At 41.1% G+C, this 24,475-nt stretch overlaps 1 protein-coding gene across 2 annotated transcripts in view; it reads right to left on the bottom strand.

Annotated features, from left to right (window-relative positions):
* DYNC1I1 (dynein cytoplasmic 1 intermediate chain 1) overlaps nt 1-24,475 on the bottom strand; it is a 251,011-nt gene that overhangs the window by 31,515 nt on the left and 195,021 nt on the right. For both annotated transcript variants that reach the window (XM_042476919.1, XM_042476920.1), the window contains exon 15: nt 5,636-5,776. In XM_042476919.1, the coding sequence (XP_042332853.1) occupies nt 5,636-5,776 (141 nt within the window). The remainder of the gene's footprint in view (nt 1-5,635; nt 5,777-24,475) is intronic.

Here is a 24,475-nt window from a genome sequence, read left to right as displayed (position 1 = left end):
ACGTTAAAACAGAGTAATTTTGATTAAACCAAACTGACAATTGGTTTTGACTTTTTAAAATGTTTAACTCTTTTAAACTTTTGCAAGCTCCCTTAATTCTCGAGATTGGGGAAAAATGTAGGGTACAAGTAAAACAATAAAAATAATGAATAAAATAACATGTGCTGCTACAGTACTTTAAGTATATATGATAAATGTTGTATCAGATAAAGAATAAAGGTGTTTTATATAAAAAATAATATTTGAAAGGGAATGTCTGCTCAAAATGCTTGAAGCCATGTTTCTATCATCTTCTTAAAAAGCAAAAAGCAAAATAACTTGTTCACAGTTGTCTGAGATAAGAAAGAAAAAAATCACTTCCAGAAACCCAAATAAGGGAGAATTGTAAATATTCTTTTTGCTCTTTTTAGGGCACAACTGGCCATCCAGGCTAGTAAAACACTGACTTAGGTCCAGACTATATTTGCTTGACAGCAGCATAGAACAATGGACAGTAACACCTGTAGATGATTTAATGGTCCTCCGCAAAATACATTCCCTCCAGGTCAAAAGCTGGCACACAATGGGAAATGGTTCCAGTCTGACTCAGGGTGGCATTCCACTGGTAGAATTATTTTTATTTAATTGTTTTAAAAATGTGGCTTCCCCTCACACACCACAACCACATTTGGGACATTCTGTTCTTTCACATGACCACAAGTCTTTCATCATACATAGGTATGACCAGATTTGCAAAGATACTAGAGAATATTTGGCAAGGAAAATTATAGATGTATCACAGCAGTAAGTTGCTCTTAGATGATGATAATAATGATGATGATGATGATGATGATGATAATAATAATATTAAGAAACTCAGAAATGGATGATGAAGGGGAGGACCTACAGCTGAGAAAAAGAGTATGAATCCAAATGTTTAATACAAACCCACGTTTCAAAGTTCAAAACACATTGCAGAAATAATCCAGTTTGAAACTGCTTTAATTGTCTTGGCTCCATGCTAGGGAATTCTGGGAACTGTAGGGTTTTTTTGAGATATTTAGCCTTCTCTGTTAGAGCTCTGGTGCCACAATAAACTACAGTTCCCAGGATTCCCTAGTACTAAACCAGAGTAATTAAAGCAGTCCCATACTAGATTATTTCTGCAGTGTGTTTTGGACCAAAGACACGTTTATCAAATCACACATTCATGTTTCCTGTTAAATAAATGCATTTGCATTATATACTTACCACTTTTTAAATGGTATGATAATTATTATACAATTTGCTTTATCTTTATGGTGCTTCTCACTTCAATATTTATTACTGTTTTATATACCCTTTTACAAATATTTTCTTTCAAGGAGCTCTAGGTAGATTATAGGTTTCCTATTTCTCCTTCCTTTTCTACTTCCAACAACACTGCAGGGCTGAAAAAACAAACCTATTAAGCTTTGTGGCTGAGTGAGAATTTCCACCAGCGTCTTCCTGGTTGAATCATTATTCTACATGAGCCAAATTAAGATTAACTTGTACTCCCTCATTAATACTGCATTGCAAATCAAATGCGGAGAAGGCTTTCACACCAGACCTAAATGCATTATCTGGATATCAGGACAGGAAACATCCAAACAAGGCCACAAATCTATGCATGTTTGCACTGGAACCAAGTCCTAGATAACTCTCTAGGGCTGCATCCATACTGCAGAAATAAACCAGTTTGACACCATTTCAACTGCCCTGGCTCTATGCTATGGAATTCTGGGAACTGTAGTTTTTTGTGGCACCAGAGCTCTCTGACAAAGCTACACATCTCACAAATCTGCAAATCCCAGGATTCCATAGCATTTAGCCATGGTGATTAAAGTAGTGTCAAACTAGATTATTTCTGCAGTGCGGATGCAGCCTATAGCTCACTAGTAAGCAGAGCTCTGGGAAAATAAATCCTCTACTTGTACTATAGCTCCCAGAATTATTCAAACAGTGCAGCCACTAAGTGGCCCTGCTGGATTTGGGATTCTTGTAGTCCAAAAATAGGACTCTGTTTTACTAGAATATGCCAAGTAAGTGTATATGTTTGGCTACTTGCAACACAATTTTATGTAGGTTTAGTCCGAAGTAAGACCCATGGAGTTCAATGGGGCTTCTCTCCAACTGCACAGAATTGCAGCCAAGATTGTATCTCTAACCTAGGCATGTATACTAGGACTTGGATTATTATTATTATTATTATTATTATTACTACCAAGAATGACCCAGTATGTTCAATGGGTTTTTCCTCCAGGTAGAAGGTAAAATGCATGTCTGCTAATGGTACAGTCTTGGTTATTTTTCTCTACCTGGGACTTTCAATAACATATGTTCCCTTTCCCATTTGATTCTTATGTTGTCAGTAATTGCTGTCAGTAGGGGAACGTTTTAACCAGATCAAACTGGTTCACAGTTGGAACAAAGAAAAGATGAACCTTAGACTTGTAGTTCCCTTCTCTGTGCTTCTCAGTAGCAATGTGTGATAGCCAAACATGCACAACTCTGTAGTAAGTGCCATGTGTAGAAACTTTGCAAAAGATGTTCTGGGCAGGAAGAGAAAAGTTTAAGTTCTTTCTACACAGGGCATGCCGAAATTTAAAGAAGAGAAGCTGCTAACACACAGGTCTCCTGAACAAACCACTCCTTGAAAATGGAGACATCAACTCTAAATTGACAACTGTAAAGGGATAAGAAGAGTTGGGTGTGTAAAATTTCCACTTGTGTAATGTGAAACAGGTGGGCAGGAACTGAATGCTAAGATGTTGTCCCAATTGATTCTCCACTTCTGCACATGCACACCATCATCTTCATGTTCTGAAAAGTGCCCTTGCCCTCCACAACTGTTCTGCTATGGCAGGGACAATCCTGATTAAGGCTCTGTTGTCCCACTTTTTCAGTAGCTTTTTAAATATCCCCGTTTCTCCTCCTCCTCCCACTTTCTTCCTTTTTCCTCAGCTTACCTCAATTGCTGCCAACTGAGTTCAAAGTGGAAAAGTAGTACTTGCCCCCAACTAGCTCAGCAAGGGGAGAGAAAGGACAGCAGGAAGCAGAATCTTGTCCTTCCCTGTAGACTGAGGCAAAAGCAAGCTTCTGCAGCCTCTCCCAGCTTGTGTGCTTTCCCCCATAAATAACTTTATGTATTTTGACCACACTCTGAAGTTGCTTGCCACCACATGTCCCAGTTCACATGTTTTAAATGTTCGAGGGTCTGCAGGGCCCAGTACAGTGGCACCAGGGATTGATGAAGATAAAAACAGTGATAATTATTTTAAACAAGCAAAAAGCTTAAAGCTACAGTTGGGCAATACCTTTATTAAGACTAAACAAAACATCATGAAAGTATGCAAGCTTCTGTTTGGTGACTTCTGTATTATTTTGTTTGATGCTATCCAATTGTTTGTGTTGTTTTATTTTTCCACAGATGGAATAACCATCCTTGCTGATTTTTTTCTTTTTTCTTTTGCAAATAAAGAAAAGTCTACTGCACACTTGTGTGGCCCATGAATTGGTTTTTCTCCCTTCCTTTTACACTACTTCTTTCATAGTCATAGGAGTTTATCACACAGGATTTATCCCATGACGAAACTAGATTTATAATGGGAAAACTCCACAAAAGCGGGATCGTTTTCATATAACGTCACACATTAATGCACACAGAAAGTGGACAAATCCTGCAAAAGCAGGGATTGTTTTCACATGACGTCGAGGGCACTGAGCATTAACACAAAAATAACACGCACAGAAAGTGGACAAAATCGGCTGCTTTTTACTTTCAGGATTCTATTGAAAGTAAAAAGAGGCCTATTTTGTCCACTTTCTGTGTGCTCAATGCCCCCAATGAGTCTGAAAATGATCCCACTTTTGCAGGATTTTCCGGGATTTAAATCCCATTTCTGCATGGGATCTAAGCACTTAGCCTCTCATGTGATAAACTCCATAGCCTCTTACACACACACACAGACACACACACACACACACACACACACTGTAAATATGTATGTGTGTGTATATTTGGATGCTCCTAAACAGTAGTGTATTCAATTTGCACTGGAGGAATAGATTTGTACGGACACATAGCAGGGCCTTCTGTATATCAACACCCTGACTGTGGAACTTCGAACTCAAGGATGTTAGGTTGGCTCCATCTCTTTTACGCTTTCATTGAGCAGCTAAAGCAGTGCTCTCTTCCACTTGGCCTTTAATGTCTCAAACTGGTCTGTTTTAAAATGGTGTTTTAAGTTTGTTTCTAGACTGCTTTAAAATGTTTTCAAAGAGCGTTTTCATGAGTTTTGTCTCCTCTTTGTACTGGTTTTAATTGTTTTTTGTTTGTTTGTTTGTTTATTGTTCATCGACTCTAGAGCCCTTGTGGGCTGGGAGCAGAGTGACCAGATGTCCTCATTTTCCAGGACACATCCTACATTTCAACTTTCTGTTCAGGAGGAATGTCAAAAATGTCTTCTACTTTGGGCATTACTAAGAAGCATGAATTTACATTTATATGAGTGGGGTTTTTTTAGCTTTAATTTGGCAATGTCCTACATGTCTGTGGTGCCTTCTCCTCCTTTGTGGTTATGACATCTGCTCAGCCTGACTAGGAGGTAGAGTAAAAATATATTGAATTATAAATAAATAAATAAATAAATGGGATGTATGATGGTACAGCTGAAGGTCCACTCCACTTGGCCCTGGAGGAGAGGAAATGGAGCAGACCTGCTGTGCCAAGGATCTTTCGGAAGGGGGCTGGTTCACAGGGAAAGGAGAACCTCATATTCCACTGAGATTGATTTACATGTAGGAGCCAGAAGAGAGAGGATCTGGTTACAAGAGGGATGTAAGGATGGCTCTTGTTCCAGTCCCACCTCATGTATGCGAAGCAGGGTTTGCAAGGAACAGGGTGATCAGATGTGCTCCTTTCCAGAACATGTCTTCCATTTCAACCTTCCCAAATGTCCTGCATTTGGACCATGACTAAGAAGCATGAATTTGTATGAGTATTTTTAGCTTTTATTTATCTTAAATGTCCTTCATTTTAAGGTGCCTTGTCCTCTTTGATGCTTAGGACATCTACTCACCCTGGCCAAGGATCTCTGGAAAAGGGGCCAAGTTCACGGAGAGCAGAGGAACTCAATTTCCACTGAGATTGACTTACAAGCAGCAGTCAGTGCAGAGAAGATCTGTTTAAAAGAGGGATGAATGGATGGCTCTTGTTCCAGTCCCACCTCATCCATGCAAAGCAGGGCTTGCAAGGAACAGAGTGGCCAGATATCCTCCTTTTCCAGGACATGTTCTGTATTTCACCCTCCTGCCCAAGAGGGATGTCAAAATGTGGAGCATGACTAAGAAGCATGAATTTTATTTGTCTTGAACGTCCTCCATTTGGCGGTCCCTTGGCACTTAGGACATCTGGGAAAGTGGGCCAAGTTCACAGGGAGCAGAGGAACTCAATTTCCACTGAGACTGATTTAAAAGCAGCAGTCAGAGGAGAGAGGATCTGGTGGCTGGCTGGCTCTTGCTCCAGTCCCTGCCCATCTATGCAAAGCAGGGTTTGAAAGGAAACACCACTAGGCTTTCAACCACACACACACACAGTCTCCCTGGCCCCGATCCTCCTCCCAGCCAGCCTCACCTCGGTGTCATTGTTCAGGTTCCAGAGATCCAGGCGGCCCATCCCATCCACGCAGGCAAAGAGGGCAGGATGCACTGGGGACCACATGACATCGTAGACATAGTCGGCATTGTCTTCAAAGGAGTAGAGCGGCTTGTTGTGCTGCAAAAGAGAGAGAGAAAAGGAAGGGGGGAGGGAAAGGAGGAGGAGGAGAAGAAGGAGAAGCATGAAGACTTCGTGGCGCTGCTAGTGCCTGGGGCTGTCTGGCGAGTCTAATTAAAAACTTTGCACATTCATTCAACCAAGTGTCATAAAACTTCCCCGAGATGAAAGGTCCCCTTGGAGAGAGGAGGAGGGGAGGCCTGATGCCCTCAAGGAGAGGTCCAGGGAGGGGATGATGGGCAGCAGAGTGGCTCCCCTGCAAATGCAATGGGGTGGGAGACTTGGGGGGGGGGTGCCCAAGCAGCCACTGCTTGCATTTGCAAGGAACAGGAGCCTCCACAGCCGATTAGGGGAAGAAAAAGGCTTATGGGCGAGTGAATGGCCTTGATGGGCGACCCTGATAAGGATGAATGGATGGGGAGATTCCCCAGGAAAGTTATGCAAAGGCAGCCCTTGGCCAAAGGGAAGACGAACACTGCCACCTAGCGGCCGTGGGCAGGCGGCGCCAGAAGGCAATGGGAAAAGCAGTTCTAAGCCTTCTTCCTTTGCTGACTTTGGAGCAGAGAGGGCTCCTGGAGATAGGATTTCCACTCTGGAGGGCTGGCAAGGGAAGGGCAGAGCTGATCTCCAAGGCTGGGAGTCTTCAGGGCACAAGTTGATCCTCAGTGGTAAGGAAAAAGGGGCAAGGAGACTTACAAGCCTCTCCAAGAGGAACACAATTCATTCTAAGATATAGCCTTGCCAGACTGTAAAATCAGTAAGTAGAGAAATAGGCTGCATCCACACTGTAGAAATAATCCGGTTTGGCACCGCTTTAACTGCCCTGGCTCAAGGCTGGGACCCACAACAAACTCCAATTCCCATAATTCCATAGCCTTAAGCTAGGGCAGTTAAAGCAGTGTCAAACCAGGTTATTTCTCCAGTGTGGATGCAACCATAGAATCGTAGGAGTTTTATCACACTGGGGCTGATTTCAGCATCAAAGAGAGATTAAAGCACATTTAAAGCATCCTGCAAATAAAGCGTAAAGGGTGAGGAATTGCACAAATAATTACCACATGCAATTGCACAAATACAGTTGCATCGTCGCCAAAATCCTAAAAGTAAAAAAGATGCATGTTGATGCTTCTTTGTGACCGCTCCAATGGTGGGTTTTGCGTGATGTTGTGTGAAATCATTTTGCATGATTGCGCAATTTCTCCTGGATATTTATGGGATAAACTCCCGATCTCCTTCGTGTGATAAACTCCATAGAGTTGGAAGAGATCACAAGGGCCATCCAGTCCTAAATTCCTGCCATGCAGGAACTCTCAATCAAAGCATACCCAACAGACGGCCATCCAGCTCTGTTTAAAGACCTCCAATGAAGGAGACTCCACCACTCTCCGAGGGAGTGCATTCCACTGTCAAACAGTTCTTACTATCAGAAAGTTTTTCCTAATGTTGAATCTCTTTTACTGGCGCTTGCATCCATTGTTCTGTGTTCTAATCTCTGGAGCAGCAGAAAACAAGCTTGCTCCATCCTCAATATGACACCCCTTCTAATACTTAAGCACGGCTATTGTATCACCTCTTAACCATCTCTTTTCCAGGCTAAACATACCCAACTCCCTAAGTTGCCACTCATAGGGGATGGTTTCCAGCCCCTTCACCATTCTGGTTGCCCTCCTTCGGACGCGCTCCAGCTTCTCAACATCCTTTTTGAATTGTGATGCCCAGAACTGGACACAGTATTGCAGGTGGGGCCTGGCCAAAGCAGAATAGAGTGGCACTATTACTTCCCTTGATTTAGACACTATACAGTGTGCCCTTACCTTACGCGGGGGATCCGTTCCAGACTCCCTCGTGTAAAGCAAATACCACCTATGCTCGAGCCCCATTTAAATGAATGGGGCTTGTGCATGCAACGGCACAGTGGCGTGTACACACCATAGGCACACACCCCATTCAACTCTATGGGACACGCTGCCCCTTCTCCTCGTGCGGCTTTCAGCATATGCTGAAAGCTGCGTATGAGGCGGGTGCACTGTACTTTCATTGATGCAGCCTAAAATAGCATTGGCCGTTTTAGCTGCTGCATCATACTGTTGACTCAAATTCAACTTGTGGTCTACTAAGACTCCTGGATCCCTTTCACAAGTAGTCTTCTTAAGCCAGGTGTCCCCCATCCTATATCTATGCATTTCATTTTTTCTACCTAAGTACAGTATATTTTATAGCCCTTTATCTATGAGCTTTCATAGATTTAAGTGTATAGTGCATCTGAGGAAGTAAACTTAAGTCTAGGACAGCTCCTGCTGCGAACCTCTTTCTTTCAGTTAGTCTCAAAGGTGCTACAAGATCTCTCTACTTACTGATTTTACAGACTAACATCCTTATCAAGATAGCAATAGCAAGTACATTTCTATATCGCTTATCAGTCCACTTAAGCACTCCCTAAGTGGTTTACAATGTGTAAGTCAATTGCCCCTGATAAGCTAGTGACTCATTTTAGCAACCTCGGAAGGAAGCCAGGTTGGCTTGACCCTGAGCCCCTGGCTGGGATTGAACTCACAACCTTGTGGCTGTGAATGAGTGGCTGCAGTACTGGCATTTAACCACTGTGCCACCAGGTAGCCTATCAGTTAGGCTCAAAGGTGCTGCAAGATCTCTCTAATCAGATGCATTTGGTGATTCTGTGCAATCACACACCAAAACCACAAAACAGTGATGCTCTTATTGGCCGACCCCTAGAATCATAGAGCTGGCAGAGACCTCAAGGACCATGCAGTTTAACCCTCTGCCATGCAGGAACACAGTATCAAAGCACCCCTGACAGATGGCCATCAAACCTCCAAAGAAAGAGATTCCATCACTCTCCAAGGCAGTCTGTTCCACTGTCAAACAGCTCTGATTGTCAAGAAGTCCTTCCTGAGGTTTAAGTAGAATCTCTTTTCCTGTAGTTAGGATCCATTGTTCCTAGTCTTTGGAGCAGCAGGAAACAACTTGTTCCATCCTCAGTATAACATCCCTTCAAATATTGACACATGACTATCATGTCATCCCTTGACTTTCTCTTCCCAAGGCTAAACATGCCCAACTCCCTAAGTCTCTCCCCACAGTGCATATTTTCCAGACCTTTGAAAGCTTTGAAAACTTGCAACATGTATTTGGTGCATTTGAGTTGTCCAATAAAGGTATCACTGTTTTGTGGCTTTGGGATGTTATTGTACTTTCTACATGATCAACACAATTATTATTATCATCATCATCATCATCATCATCATCATCATCATCATCATCATCATTGATTTATATCCCACCTTTTTCCTGATATAGGTACATAAAATGGCTAACAAAATTTAAAACAGTGCAGGTTAAAAACAATACAAAGCACTGAAAAATTTAGATACAAAATTTAAAAAACAATTTTAAAAAGTGAAAAATATTACACATTAAAATTTAAAGTGTATTAAAATTATTTAAAATGTATTAAAATGTACTCTACACAAAACTGTATAAACACTTTACACAGCATTTAAAGTCCAATCCTTGTCAGTTGAGAAAGCCTGGCTATCCCGGATATATTTTTAAAATTGATTCTTAATCAATCTGTTTCCTTATTTTTTCCCCCTGTGACTTTGTATTTGAATTTTTCCTTGCTGTTACCCGCCTCGATCCTGAAACGGGAGAGGCAGGATACAAATAAATAATAATAATAATAATAATAATAATAATAATAATAATTATTATTATTATTATTATTATTATTATTATTATTATTATTATTAAAGTTTTCCTGGACTCAGACTCCCTTGCAACTAGTGGAGTAGGCTGCTGAAACCAGCAACTTAAACCAAACAAAGTGTGACCCATTTATGTTGCCAGAAAGCTTTTTTACCTGTGTCCACCTTACAGCTTAATTGTCGGTTCACAATTCAAAGTAGTTCTGAGTGTTATAACATGCTGGACTAAATAGAGTTTGTGACTTCTGTTGACAATGCTAAAGCTTGGAAATGGGGTTTTGTTTTTGTACACTGTTGTTGTGTGCCTTCAAGTCATTTTTAACTTATGTGACCCTAAGGTGAACCAATCATGAGGTTTTTTTAAACAAGTTTCTTCAAAATGTGATTCCATGCATTGCATTATCTGTATGCATCTTAAGAAGACACATGCTTTTAGGAGCAGTTGCTGGCAGGAACTACCATATTTAAAACAACAACAACCTGCCAGCCTTGCAATCTTATTTACATGATTGAATGCAGATGTACAGGATGCCATCTTCAGTACATAGGAAAACTACCATATGTGTACATAGTCCAGGGATCACAAATTTGCAATCCTGCTCAAGAAAGCTGAACAATCAGTGGTCAGACTTCTTAATCTGGAACATCACAGCCTCTCTGATTTCTCTTGTGTTTGGAAGAGAGGTGCCATTTCTTTCAAGTATGTTTGATATCAGGGAGCAATCCTGAAACTGCAGATTTAAGACCTTAACTGCACATGGCCCCACCTACAGGAAAATGCTTAACCCACATTTAAGAAGGCTGACAATACAATGTTCTAGAGGCCACCTTGGATGAAGCTCATTTCTATTTTGAGAAAGGAAGGAAGTCAGAAACATTTTACTGATATATTAACAGTTCTGTTTGTTAATGACTCCAATGATATGTATTTTAAGTGATTAACTGAATCCTTCTGGGATACAAAACAAACTTGTCAAAAGTACTGTTTGTTTGGGTTTAAATGACATGGCAATGGCAAACCCGCTCTGAAAAAACTTGCCAAGAAAACTCCCATGACATGCTTGCTGTAGGGTACCTTAAGTCTGAAACTGTTGTAGTTGTGCACCTTCAAGTCGTTTCTGACATATGGTGATCCTAAAGCGAATCTATCATGGGATTTTCTTAGCCTGACTTGCCCAAGGTCATCCAGTGGGTGTCCAAAGCTGACCAGAGATTCGAACCCTGGACTCCAACACTGAAACCACATTTTGCCACATTGGTTCATAAGTCATATACAGTCACCTGTCCTTTTTCACGGGGATCTGTTCCAGACCCACCGCCAAAATGGAAATCCACTGATATTCAAGCCCTATTGGCACACACCCCATTTTAAGCCCCTCCATTTGCCCCTTGCAACTAAGCGAGGGGTGCAGATTCAAAGTCCGCACAAATGGAGGGATGACTGTATAATATGCACTGCATTCTCTTATATAAACTTGTCCAATTACTTATTCCCATTACTTTTTTTCTCTTTTTCTCTTCATTTTCCCTTAAGGACAAGATTATCTAGCATCTCAAATCTTCTCCTTCACTGTCTCCCTTCACCCCACACACAGTGTTTAAGATTTTCTTTTCAGAGAGGAGGTGGCAAGGTTCAGAGAGCAAGCTGCTAAAGAGAGTGTGGTGCTGTGATCTGACTTTCAAGTGCCTACGCCCTCATTTCATTTAACAACAGACTGGAAGTTGGAGGCAAGTTTTTAAAAGGTGCACCAGAATTGTAATATATAATTGCATGTCATGAATTATTCATTGCATCTGGCTTGTCTTAGTCTGATTTCTGAATAATGGCTTTGCTAATCCCTGATCAATTAATGTAAAATGAAATTTAAATGATAATGAAAACTCCAGAGATAAAAGAAATTAAATATTCTTATTGCTCTTGACAGAAATCTAAACAGTGGGATTTTTCCGTGTCTGTATGTGTTTGTATGTATACATGCTTATATAGGAACACAGAGCATCACAGAGTTTAATAGAAGCATAGAAGGGAAGGGAATCCAAGAGCCATCTAGTACAAACTCCTGCAGAAATATACAACTAAAGCACTCCTGAGAGATGATCATCCAACCTCTGTCTAAAGATCTCTTGTGAAGGAGAGTCCACCATCACCTGAGGCAATCCATTCAACTGATATACAGCTGTTGCCATCAGGATGTTCTTTCAGATATTTAGGTAGAACCTCTTTCCTTACAATTTGAATACAACAGTCTGTGTCCTGGTCTCTGGAGCAAGAGAAAACAAGATTAATATCCCTTCAGATATGTAAAGGTGGCCATCATGCCACTTCTCACTCTTCTCCAAGCTAAAAATGCCCAGCTCCATAAGCTCTTCCTCATAAGGTTCAGTTTTCAAATCTTTCAACATCTTGGTCACTCTCCTCTGCTCACCTTCCAGCTTGTCAATACTATTTTTGAATTGCTGTACCCAGAACTCAGAATAGTATTCTAGGTCTAATCTAATCAAAGCAGAACATGAATTTCATAGGGTTTTCTTAGGCAAGGAATACTTAGAGGTGGTTTTGCCAGTTCCTGCCTCTGAAATATGCCCTACAGCACTTGGTATTGGTGGTCTCCTATCCAAGTACTAAACCAGGGCTAACCCTGCTTAGCTTCCAAGATCAGATGGGATCTGGTGTCTTTAGGGTATTTAAGCCAAAGCAGAACAGAATGGTTAGATCCAGTGTATTCTAGTAGTTTTGGTGCTGGACTGGGACTCTGGAGGACCAGATTTTAAATCAGAGCCTCAGTGGGTTATATCCATGAAGTCTAATGCAAAAATAAACAGCAATTAGTTTTAAAGGTGCTGCCACAGTCCTTTCCTCTCCCTCCCTCTTCATTTTATCTTGCAAGAGATTGATATGGCTACTTCTTTGGAAACATAACCAGTCTTCAAGGAATTGTTATGTTCATATATTAACATTAGACATCCTTTAGAACAGATAGACAAAGCGTGGTCTATGGACTGCATGTGGCTCCAAGCTTTTTAAATACCTTCTAAAGGCCAAGGAATCCCCCCACCCCCAGCCCCCATTTAATTTCCCCCCCAAGTGATTTGTCATATGAAAATGGGGGAAAAATCCCCAACAAAAATGCCTAAAACCCACTGTAAAATGTGGTGGTTTTGCTCTCACTCCTTATGAACACTGCATACCCAAAATGAAAACAATTTGCTACAACTCAAAACAGAAGAAACATTGTATCACTTTCAGTTCTGTTTGGTAGTACAGTAGTGTGGAGCCTTTGCCTGCTTTAAGAGTTACTTAAGATGACACGTAGGCATTTGTTAAGTATCTCAGGGGCACACAACCGCATGGAATCCCAGAAGCCTGGGCTATATAGTATTTTATTATATATTTTTATATATTATTTTATTATTGTTATTATTAATTGGGAATTTTAAGGGTTGCGTTGGAAGGAGGGATAATGGGTTTTATTTTATATTTTTATTGTATTTTGTATTTGTATGTCACTCTTTTGTAAGCTGCCTCGATCCAACTGGAGAGGCAGGATAAAAAAATTATTAGTATTATTATTATAATATCTTTACCACACATCTGCTTATCAGTTTGGCTATCTTTCTCCAAAAACACTGGCAGATAGTATAGACAAGTGTAATGGCCCATCTGTTTACCTAGTGTATAAACTTCCTTGCTTGGTGAACAGCATGCACTTACTCCTTCCTATGTCAGAACTAATTCTGTTTTTTTCCCTTTAGTACAGAACAACTTTGTGTATGCTTTCGCTACCAGAAGAATCATCTCTGAGACCATTCAAGAACAAAATATCTGCTAGGCTGCTTTCTAAACATGGAGTACATTATCTCTCAAACTGTAATGTGCATTTGTGCAGAGGCACCCAGGCTACTAGGATACTAAGGTATCAGGGCAACATAAACAGGGTGTAATGCCATAAATTCATTTTTCTAAGCTCCAAGTGCATGACAAATGCCTTTCACAAGTGTAACAGTTTCCCTTTTGAAACACACAATTGTGTGTGTACATGTACACATAAATATTTCTTCACCCCATGTCTGTCTATTTTAAAAGGAGAAGACAAACAGCTACATTTTAAACATATACATGCCCCTGCTTAATGCATGTATTATATCCTGTATTTTTTATTTGGAATATGTTGAATACAGAATACTTTGAACACTTAACAGAACTTTATATAAAAGCTATGTTTTCTGCTCGAAGTCAATATGATCATGTGTGCTACTCTGTACACAACTTAAAGATTGTGTATGTGAATAAAAGTTACACAACTGGACTTTGACCTTTGTCCAGTAGAAGCTTGGCAAAATTATAAATCTGTGTATGAAGCATAGTGCTTCCTACCAGCTCCTCGATTAACCACTTACTTTGATGGTCTACCTGTTTTCCATCCTAAAGAATAGTTTGCATGCAGAGAGTTGATAATAAGTATACCTGCATCGAGGGCTAAAGTTCCAACCAGCTCCTCAGCGTATCTACATGAAGGATCTTCCTTAATCCAGGAGGCGCCACACAGTAAGAACTTGACTACTTAGAGGAAGGCATGTGGACATGTTCGCAGGTTTTAACTAGCATTTAACTTCTTAAAAGCTACAGTGAAATCTATCAGCTTTGCTTATTTCATAAAAGAAGTATTTCACACAACAGAATAATAGAGTCAGGCTCTCCTTGATGAAGGGATGTCTCCGAACTCTATTTCCAAATCAGAAAGCCATAGGTCCTTCATGTAGCAGAAATATACATTTCTCTTTTTTTCTTCCCTCAGTTCACTATGCATGCTTAGGAGTATGTATATGCTCAGAAAATAACCTTTTGCATTTGCTTGCTGCAATTCTTTAATCAAGTTCAAATGGAACTGCTCTCAACCAGGAAACTCCAACAAACCATTCTATAGGGCAATTGAAATATTTGCCAGCAGCCTATTGTCATTGAGCCTCATGAAAACAACAGCAGTTCCCAGAGTACAGTAACGGAAGCTGTGATAATTAACCACTTTCAATTTGCTTTAAATCTGCAGCTGCCCATGGTGTTTTAGACAGATCTATCCTACAATTTTCAGACCAGTTTTATACTAGCTTCAGAAATCCTGGCTTCTCCCCCACAAAGAATCCATGAACATCTGGGCCGTATGCTGAGAGTTCTATTTGTCCTGCCTGCCCCCAGCCCCTTATTTCCAGATTTTCTTGAGGAACAGGAATGTATATTAAAACAGACCATTTTGTAGAGTAGATACACCCTGAAATTCTCCGAATGTGTATGAATGGGGAAGATATGTGTGCCTATGTGTGTCTGTTTCCCATGTGTGTTCATGAAACTATGTTGGTAGACCAACTCACTTTGATGAAGGGCCCACCCATGGCTCACACATAACCCCTGGAATACTTAACCAGAGTAAGTGTAGCACTCAAGTTAGAAGAATTTTCCTACCCTGGTTTAGATCCAGATGTAACTTTCAGTCACCAAGGTCTCTTCACTGTTCACCCTTTGGGATTCTTTTTGTTGTGGTCACATTAAATGAGCAATGCTTCTCTTTCTACAACCTTCAAATGCTACTACAGGTTGAATTGCAAAATCCAAAATTCTCCATATGAATGGCTGAAATAATGATACCTTTGCTTTCTGATGGTACAGTGTACATAAACTTTGTTTCATGCACAAGTTTATTTAAATATTGCGTATAAAATTACCTTCAGGCAATGTGTGTAAGATGTATATGAAACATAAATAAATTTCATGTTTAGACTTGGCTCCTATCACCAAGATATCTCATTATGTATTTGCAAATATTGCAAAATCCAAAAAAGCCCCGAAATCCAAAACATTTCTGGCCTCAAGCAGTTCAGATAACAGAAACTCAACCTGTACTTTTCCTTTCATTTTTCTTTGCCTTCCTCCTTCCTTGCCCTATTTCTTTATTTTGTGAACCTCGACTCTCAAGCAAGTTGTTCTCCTACACTTGTTGAACCCATAAATCAGGGATGAGCAAAGTGTGGTCCTCAGCTGTATATTAGTAACATTTCAATTGCAGGTCCTCATCAGAACAATCTCTCAAAAGGGCAAGTGGCTAAGTTGATCTAGAATTATTTCTAGTAGTTTTCATCTGTAATGGGAACAAGTACTTTGTGAGAATCATTCCCAAATATTTTGGGTGACAACAGGATAGCTCATAGCAATGCCTCATTGCCAGGAAAACCCATTTCACTTCCAGGAACTGTGGGGATTTCAGCTAAACTCTGAGAAAAGGGTGTGGGATGGCAGACAATATAGTTATAGTCCCCAGGGATCATAGAGTACTGAGTTATTGATCCTGCAAGTCCTGGTTCCACTACAGCCTTGGTGGCCCTGCTGGAATGTACATCTTACATTTCTGCAAACTGCCTTGAGTCCCATATGGCTAGGGTTGCCATAAGTCAGAACCTCCAAAACGGGACAATGTAGGACAACATTTTTCAAATGTAGGACACTTTTATAAAAATGGAAGACGTGAAAAATTGCTGTTTTTTTAAATATATATTATATAGGGTTAGATAGAAGGGGGGTTTAAATAAGGGGTTTGAGAAAGGGAGGCTATAGAAGGAGGGCTAGATGGGTACCTAGAGGGGGTTAGGGTTAGAAAAGAGGAGTAGATGAGAGGGGTTAGAGGGGGGCTTAGAAAGACTTAAATAAGGGAGTTAGATAGGGGGGGTTAGATTATTATTTATATTATTATTTATTATTAGTTTATTATTAACGTTTTATTTATAAAGCGCTGTAAATTTACACATTTAGATGGGCTTAAATTCTAAAGCACCAGAGTTGTTCTCTCTGCAGGCTCTCAGACTACATACACACTGCAGAAATACCCAGTCTGACAGTACTTTAACTGTCTGGATCAATGCATGGGATTCTGGGAAATGAGTTTTGTGGCTCCAGAGCAGAGCTCTGCTTTTCAGTGCACAGGAGCTGATTGCCTGGGTATTTGGCTTCTATCTGTGAATTTCACAAACTGCTCGATTCCCAGTGATTGGGCGGTAATAAATAATAAATAATAATAAATTATTATATTTATAAATAAGGGGGTTAGACCAGTGGTTCCCAAACTGTGTCCTTAAGAGATTTTGGACTTCAATTCCAGAAGCTCAGACATGTTACTCATAGTCTGAGATTGTGGGAGCTGAAGTCCAAATTACTTTAAGAGCCAAGTTTGGGGATCACTGGGTTAGAGAGAGGGGGAGGTAGATAGAAGGGGGTTAGAGAGGGCTCAGTTAAAGTAGGGTAACAGGGGGAGAAGGAGTCAGAGAGAGGGTAAGAGAGGAGAGAGGTGTGTGGTTTGGGGGGCCTTGGGGAGGGGGCTTCCATGTCTGACGGGGGCGATCCTGGAGGGAGCGGGGGCCCAGGAGGGGCCTGGAAGTGCCCCTTGCCTCTCCCGGGTGCCAGCCCCTTCCTCCTCTTCTGAGCCTTGCCGAGGCTCTTCCCCCTCTCCTCTCCAACGGCTGGGTCCCCTGACGGGCGCCCTCCCCTTTGGTGAGGCAGCTCTCCCGGCGCTTCAGAGCCCCTTCCTTGCAAGAGGAGGAGGAGGAGGAGGGCTGGGGGGCAGCAGGGGTTCCAGGAAATGGCCCTTTCCTTCCCCAGGCCGGGCTGCCCCAGAGGCCAGGGCCCTTTCCTCCCCTCTCCCAGCGGCCTGCCTGGACGGGCGAGGTCACTGCTGCTGCCTGCTTGGCCCTGATCCTCCTGGCACCTTGTTGCCCTGCCTGACTAAGCCTGCTCCTTGGGAGGGCTGGCAAGGCAGAGCAGCAGAGCCCTCCCCTGCCAGCTCCAGCCCTGGCTGTTGCGTTCATCACAACATAGGGATGCAGCAGGGCCAGGAGCCGGGCAGAATTGAAGAGGGCGTGACGTGACCGGGAACACCCCCTAGAAAGTGGGGGGGTCACGCCTCCCACCGGGTTATGGCAAGCCTACATATGGCAAGAGAAACAAGTGATAAATTAAATAAATTCCTCATCACTGACTATAGTGGCTAGAGAAGTACTGTCAAATAGCATTTTGTCCACACCTGATGTAGGGACTGAGGTCTAATCTATGTGGCAGAAGCATAGCCTCCAACTGCCATGATGTGGCAGGAACAGTCCTAATTGATCCACTGTCATCACACTCCTTCAGCAGCTTTTGAAAAGTCCTAGTTTCTTTGTCCTTCTCCTACATTCCCCCATCTTACTTCAAACCGAGTTCAAAGTGCAAAAATAATTTCAGCCAATTAGCTCAACCTGTGGGAAGGATGAAACAATGGTGTAATCTTGCTCTTCCCAGTAAGATCAGGCAAAAACAAATTACTATAGTCTCTCCTAGCTTGAGTGCTCTTCTTCATTGACAATGTTTGCCATCTTGATCACTCCCTGATATTACTTGGCCATATGTGTCCTGTTTTTCATCTGTGAAATGTTGGAGGCTATGCTGTTGGTTTTGGGTATCCCTCTCCTCTTAATAAACCAATATGACTGTCTACAACTTTTGTAGAAGAGAAGGCATCTTTTTTTGTGATAAGATCCTCATCATCTTTAGCATTCATTTCTATTACACATTTAGTCACTTTTTTTGTTCTGTTCCATTCCCATCCACCATCCGTCTCTGTTGCAGCTTGGTGGGCTTGAACTTGCATTCCATTCCAGTTTCAGTGTAAGATTCCTGCATTTATAAATCACTCTTGCTGCAGAGATGCTAACAAATTGTTGGTTAGTTTGCTTAACTGAGCTCTCCTGTGCTGCAGATTTTTAAGAGTACTGTATTTTTGCTTAAACATGTGGAAACTATTATAAGTAGGGAATAAAGGAAGGCAACAGAGAAGGCTTCCAAGAGCAGACTACGTCTGGAGATAACATGATGATTAGGCTTTTGTGGTTTCCTTTAAAGTCAGGGCATTGTAGCTGAGTGTACAGGAAAGAACCAATGAAAAGGAGTCTGGCCAATAGTAAAGGAGATTCAAGTGCATTGTGTCAAATGAGGCTTTCACCCCAGTAAGTGTTTTTAAGGCTGCAGCCAATCCCTTAAGGGACAACCAGTCTTAAGGCCCAAGGGCATTTCTGTAAGTTCACAACCCCTTTTGGTCTCCAATGTCTTACTTGTGAATATTGCAAATGCAAGCAGTTCCTCCAATAGTTAATAGAGCTGTTGAGCATCATCAGAGCTGTAACCAAGCCAGGACCACAGAGAAATACAGAAGGAGGTATCAGAATGTTTAAGGAAACCTCAAGGTTTGTAGAAGTTTTTTTTAAAAAAACACACAAAAAACTGAGAGTGGGCAGAAAAACTCTAAGGGACAAAATTGCTGAAGGAGGACTGAATATGCCCAGTGTTGGTACCTATGGAATATTCTTGAAGTATCATAGAAGACAGTATAGCTAGTTGGCTGGCATCTCATATAAGAGGACTCCAAAAGCCCCAATTTTATTACTGGACCTACAACTTTAATAGCTGATCTTTTCAGAGTCTTTCCAACTCTTTACATACAAGACACTTTTATTATATACAGGCTGAGTCTCCTGTATCCAAAATGCTTAGGACTATAACTGCTTTGGACTTTGGATTTTTTTGGATTTTGATATACATGCATTTGTATTTATGTACATGATGAGCTTTCTTGAAGTTGGGACCCAAATCTAAATACAAAATTCATTTATGTTTCAAATATACTTCACACACATAGCCTGAAGGTCATTTTATTCAATATTTTTAAACAAAAATTTGGTGTATGAAACAATGTATACAAACTTTTGAATCATCAAAAGCAAAGGTATCACTATCTCAGTAACCAATGAAAATGTTTTGGATTTTGGAATATTTCGGAATTCTGGATAAGGGAGACTCAGTCTGTACTGCAGTCTCTATTCTGTCTTTCTTTCTTTTTGTCTTTGCTTGCTGTACTGGTTTGGGTGTTGGACTATGTACTTTATCACATTAGGAAAATTGGAGTTTAAATGGACATTATCCCATGAAAATCATGCAATCACAGTGGAGATTTTCACACAACATCGTGATTAAAGAAGACTTATCTCAGCAATAACCAGGTAATAACCAGCAACAAATCATTCATGAGTAAATCCTGTAAATGATTTCTTGCTGGTTATTGCCGGGATAAGTACTCTTTAATCGTGCTGTGCGTGAAAATCTTTACCATGGTTGCACAATTTTCATGTGATAATGTAAGTTTAAACCTCCGTTTCCCCCGTCTGATAAAGTTCTATGACTCTGGAGACTATGGACTCGGATTTGGCATCCACACGGCCAAGAACCCTAGTCCGCTGCCCGGGCGGCATCAAAGTGTGCACCCGTTTACATGGAGAATGCCATGATGAGGCACGGGCAGGGCAGGGCCAAACAGCGCTGGCCAGAAGGGGCATCATCATAGAGTGTGAGTGCCACTATGGCGTCTCTTCCAGGAAGCTACTTATAGCAGCTTCTTTTTTCTCCCAAGAGGGAGTGGATTGTTGCTGCAGAGTGCGGTTGCCGCGGCACCAATCCAGGGCAGAAAAGGGTGGTGAGACTACCCGTCTGTCGAGTCCCTATGATTTGTTTCCCTGCTCAGCCATGAAACTGACAGAGTGACCTTTGGCAAATTACATGCTCTGAGCCTCAGGAGAAAGCAATGGCAAACCTCTGAACAAATCTTGCTGTAGTCTTCCTAGCTTGCATATTCTTTCTCATTAATAATGTTTGCCATCTTGATCACTCCCTGATGTTGCTTGACCCTGTGTCCCAGTTTTCATCTGTGAAATGTTGGATGGTATGGAATACAGAGTGCAGAAAATAGAGTTCTGGGAACAATAAAATCTAATTCAGATTTCCATTCTCCATTTCAATTCTGGATCTCACAGGTTGATCTGGTGCCAGTTACTCTTTCCCAGCTTATCTTGAGAGAGGAAAAATTGGCCAGACAAAAAAGGTCTCCCATTCTCATCTCCTTCAAGAAGGGTGTACAAATGTGTGAAATATAAATGGTTTATGCCTCACCTGTGATATGCTAATACTGAGACAGAAGTAAAAGACAGTGAATTCCTTATGCCAGACATCACCTGACTTTTGGAAGTGTCAACCTGTCAGGCAACAGAGATCTGAAGAAGATGAAGTTAGGGTATTGGGAATGGGGAGGCAAACTAGTGATTTAGTTAATCTCCATAGCAGTTTTCAACTGCTAAGAAGTGACTCATCTTGGCTGGTGTAGCAAAGCATACAGCAAATTAACTCTTTTCTCTCTTTCTCTGTCTCTCTTCTTTTATTCCCAATAACTGTATACTTTTTCAGCCAAAAAAAAAAAATAATAATAAAAATAAGAAGAGCCTTCCTGGATAAGACCAAAAGCTGTGCTGGTTGAAGGAATTCTGAGAGCTGTAGTTCAACAAAGAAACTTTTCAAAGCCCTGAAAATGGCATCTATCATCACATTCCCCTTAGGGCAGAGGTCTTAGCATAGGTCTGTGGGGCACAGAGAGACAGGATACACACAACCAGAAGTGTAGCTACAGTGAGATTTGGCCCCCAAGTATGAATTCTGCTACATGAAATGAAATTTTTCTTCAGTCCCCTAACGTAGAAAACATATACTTGCTGTATATTTCTAAATGCTCAACTGAAGTTTTAAATTACTGCAGTGTTTTCATTATGGAGAATTCGTATTCTACCTCACTCTGTCTGACAGTAGAGCTGAGCACAGACCACCAGCCATGTATGGAAGCCCACCAGAGACACAGCAAATCTCCCTTTTCTTGGGACTGCAAAAACAGGGAGGTTGATGTGAACATATATCTAGCAAAACACAAGCAGAGTCTGAAAAGTTACTTTTTGTAGCATTGTTTTGGGGATACTAAGAAGTGTACTTAAAAAACCCTTTAACTTTTCTAGGCTTTGAGTACATGGCCAAGCAAGGATTTGACACTCCAGAGTCACAGTCCAATACTCAAACCACTATGCCATGCTGGCTCTTACCAGCAGACATTATAAAGCATGTAGGCATGGGTAAGCACTGCAAGACTATTACTACTGACTGCCCAGCACAATGGCAGGGCCTTTAGAGCTTACACTTGGCACTTCTGGTCAGTTTAGCCATGAATGCTTCCACATGCTGACTGAAAAACTCCCACACACCTATGACACACACACAAAAAAGATACTGGACTCCTCTGAGTTGCCTGTCAGTTATTATGAATTAACTTGCCAGAACATTATGTGATCTACTGCTGCTTTCATTACATCTGGACCAACAGCTAGAGTGGCATTATGTATCTTTTTTTTTTTTTTAAAAGCCAAAATAATGTCCACAAAGAGAGTGAAGGTACTTGGAATCAAGGCTATACTGCAGAAACAATGCAGTTTGACACTGCCTTAACTGCCATGGATACAGAATTCTGGGGTTTATAGTTTTGTGACATATTAAGCCTTCTCTGTCAGGGAACTCTGATACTACAAATCCCAGGATCCCATACCGTTGAGGCCTGTCAATTAAAGCAGTGTCAAACTGCATTATCTCTGCAGTACAGACTTAGCTAGCAAGCATATCCCAAATTGATTTAATAACCATAATCTTACATGGAATAACCTTTTGACCTAGATTACCTACCAGCTTCATCTGAAGAAGAAATGTGCAAGATATATGACATGATGGAAATGGACAGATTAACTAGAATTATTCAGGGAATAGATGAGGAAGAAGTGGAAAGGGAATGGGAGTCACTAAAAAATTTCTGTGAAGACAGATGGAAAGATGTCTAAATCAATGTAAATCTAATAGTACTATTAAGCAATCATAGTTAACATATAGAAAATAGGGCGTTATAAAATAAGTAAGCAAATGTTTAGACTGGAGTAATAGAAAAAATGTAAAGTGTTATAAGGGAACTCTAATATGGAGAGTAACAAACACATAGGCAAGTGTTGTACTATAGGAAGTTTATTTGTTATCAAGATCTTTGAAGATACAGGATCATCATATGTAATAGTTCTGATTTGAGATGTTGGAAGCCTCTGCTTAGTTTGTGTTGATAATGTGGAATGATGTATATCTTCGTATTTTAAGCAATAAAATTTATTAAAAAAAAGAAGAAGAAGAAATGTGCAATTTCAAAGGTTTGCATAGAGAATACTTTGCCTTTTTGGGGAGGTTGGCCTAATTGAGTTATTACGATAATACGGACTTTTAAATATTTCCCAGAACACCACCAACACTATGCCACAATATTCATTAACATCAGGGAGGGGCATATGTGATGTCACTAGGGTTCCCGTATGATAAGTCTGAGCCCTTAGTCTGAGGGCCTGGTTTCCCTCCGCAGAACCTCAGTATAAGAGGATGTCTCAGAGAAATAGTGCTGACTTAAAATGCCTTAAAACAACATTAGCAAGTCCCCATTGCTGCAGGCCACTTCAAGGCAAAACTGTCTATGCCCCAGAGGGTATCCCTTCTCCCTATCCCAAAGCTTCTCAAATCACAGCTGGTACCAGAGTTCAGTGGGAGAGAGCAGTCTGCAATCTGGAAGATTCTGGAAACTGCAGTCCAAAAAAGGAATTTTCCTAAGTTCTGCTAGGCTAGGATACCAGATAAACCAAGATGCCACATACCCTAATTGTTTGATTTTCCTTAAAACTCTACATTAGTGTTGACAAAGTGAGACATATAGGCTACATGTGGCAAGCTCTGACTATTTCTAAAGGGGGGGGGATCATGTCAGTATTCAAGCGAAAAGCACCCAAACCTGCCACACATGCAATAGTTTATTTCCTGCACCCTAGAGGCCTCAATCTCCCAAAAACCTCTCCGAAAGGAAAAAGCCCCAAAATTGGTCAAAATGGTGGCTGGAAGTGACATTACATCACTTCTAGAACACCAAAATACACTGGCACAGTCCATTGGGGAAGCACTGTGCAGCATAAATGGCCTCCATCATCTCTGCAGCTGCTCTACACACTGCAATAATGTTGAGTTCCTGAGAGAAAATCATATATGGACCAAATAATCTCAACAGATATTGTTGGCCCTTTCACACTACATAATTATAGCACTATAATTATAAAGTGGAAACTGACTGCCATGCCAATATTCCAATGGAAGCCTGCAGTTTGTTGTGTGGCTACAAGAGAATTCTACATACCCTTCCCTAAACTACAAACCCCAGGATTCCATGGAATGGACCCATGACAGTTAAAGTGGAATCAGTGCTATAACCATGCAGTGTAAAAGAGCCTAGTGTCAGATGAACCGTGGAACAGAGAAACCCTTCCTTTCAAGCAGCTCCATTGACATGTTTGAAGGATTCTAGATGTGAAATGTTCATAGAGCTGACTGACCTTTCTCCGTTTACCTCTGCTGTGCTTTTAAATTTATATTTCAGGATATTGCTTATCGTTATAGTAGTTTGTACCATTCTGTTATATCTACAGTATTCTTGATTTGTTCTGTTCTGTTTCAGACTGGAGAAAGGCAATGAGGTTACAAGTAGGGTTCAATACATAAAGAAAGAAATAAGCAGAATACTTGAATCACCACAAAGTAAGTGCTTAACACTAAGCGTGTTTCAGGATCAACATCCCCAAACCATGTTGTTACATAGAGAAAGGAGAGGCATGATGCCAGCAGTGCCGAAGGTAGAGGAGCTGCTACAAGCATCCTGATTCTGTCTACAACCCTCCAGCTACTGTCTGCTGGAGAGCCCATTAACTTCAAAGGGACGTCTCTAAGAATAAGTGGTTTCGCAATTACAGCTGAAGGCTAAATCTTCTTGATTCCCAGCTTTCTTTGTCTCAAAACTGTGTATCAGCAGCCAACACACCAGCCAGCAGTGGGCTGGATGGGCAACTGTGGAAGGGTAGGGGCTGTATTAACTCCAGAAGAAATGGGAGGGCCACCTCATCCCACTGAAGCCACTCCTACAATATATATATATATATATATATATATATATATATATATATATATATATAT

Source organism: Sceloporus undulatus, chromosome 6 (genome assembly GCF_019175285.1).
Source record: "Sceloporus undulatus isolate JIND9_A2432 ecotype Alabama chromosome 6, SceUnd_v1.1, whole genome shotgun sequence".
Lineage (NCBI taxonomy): Eukaryota > Metazoa > Chordata > Lepidosauria > Squamata > Phrynosomatidae > Sceloporus > Sceloporus undulatus.
Note: the sequence above shows the minus strand (reverse complement) of the source record. Positions and strands in the feature narration are given on the sequence as shown.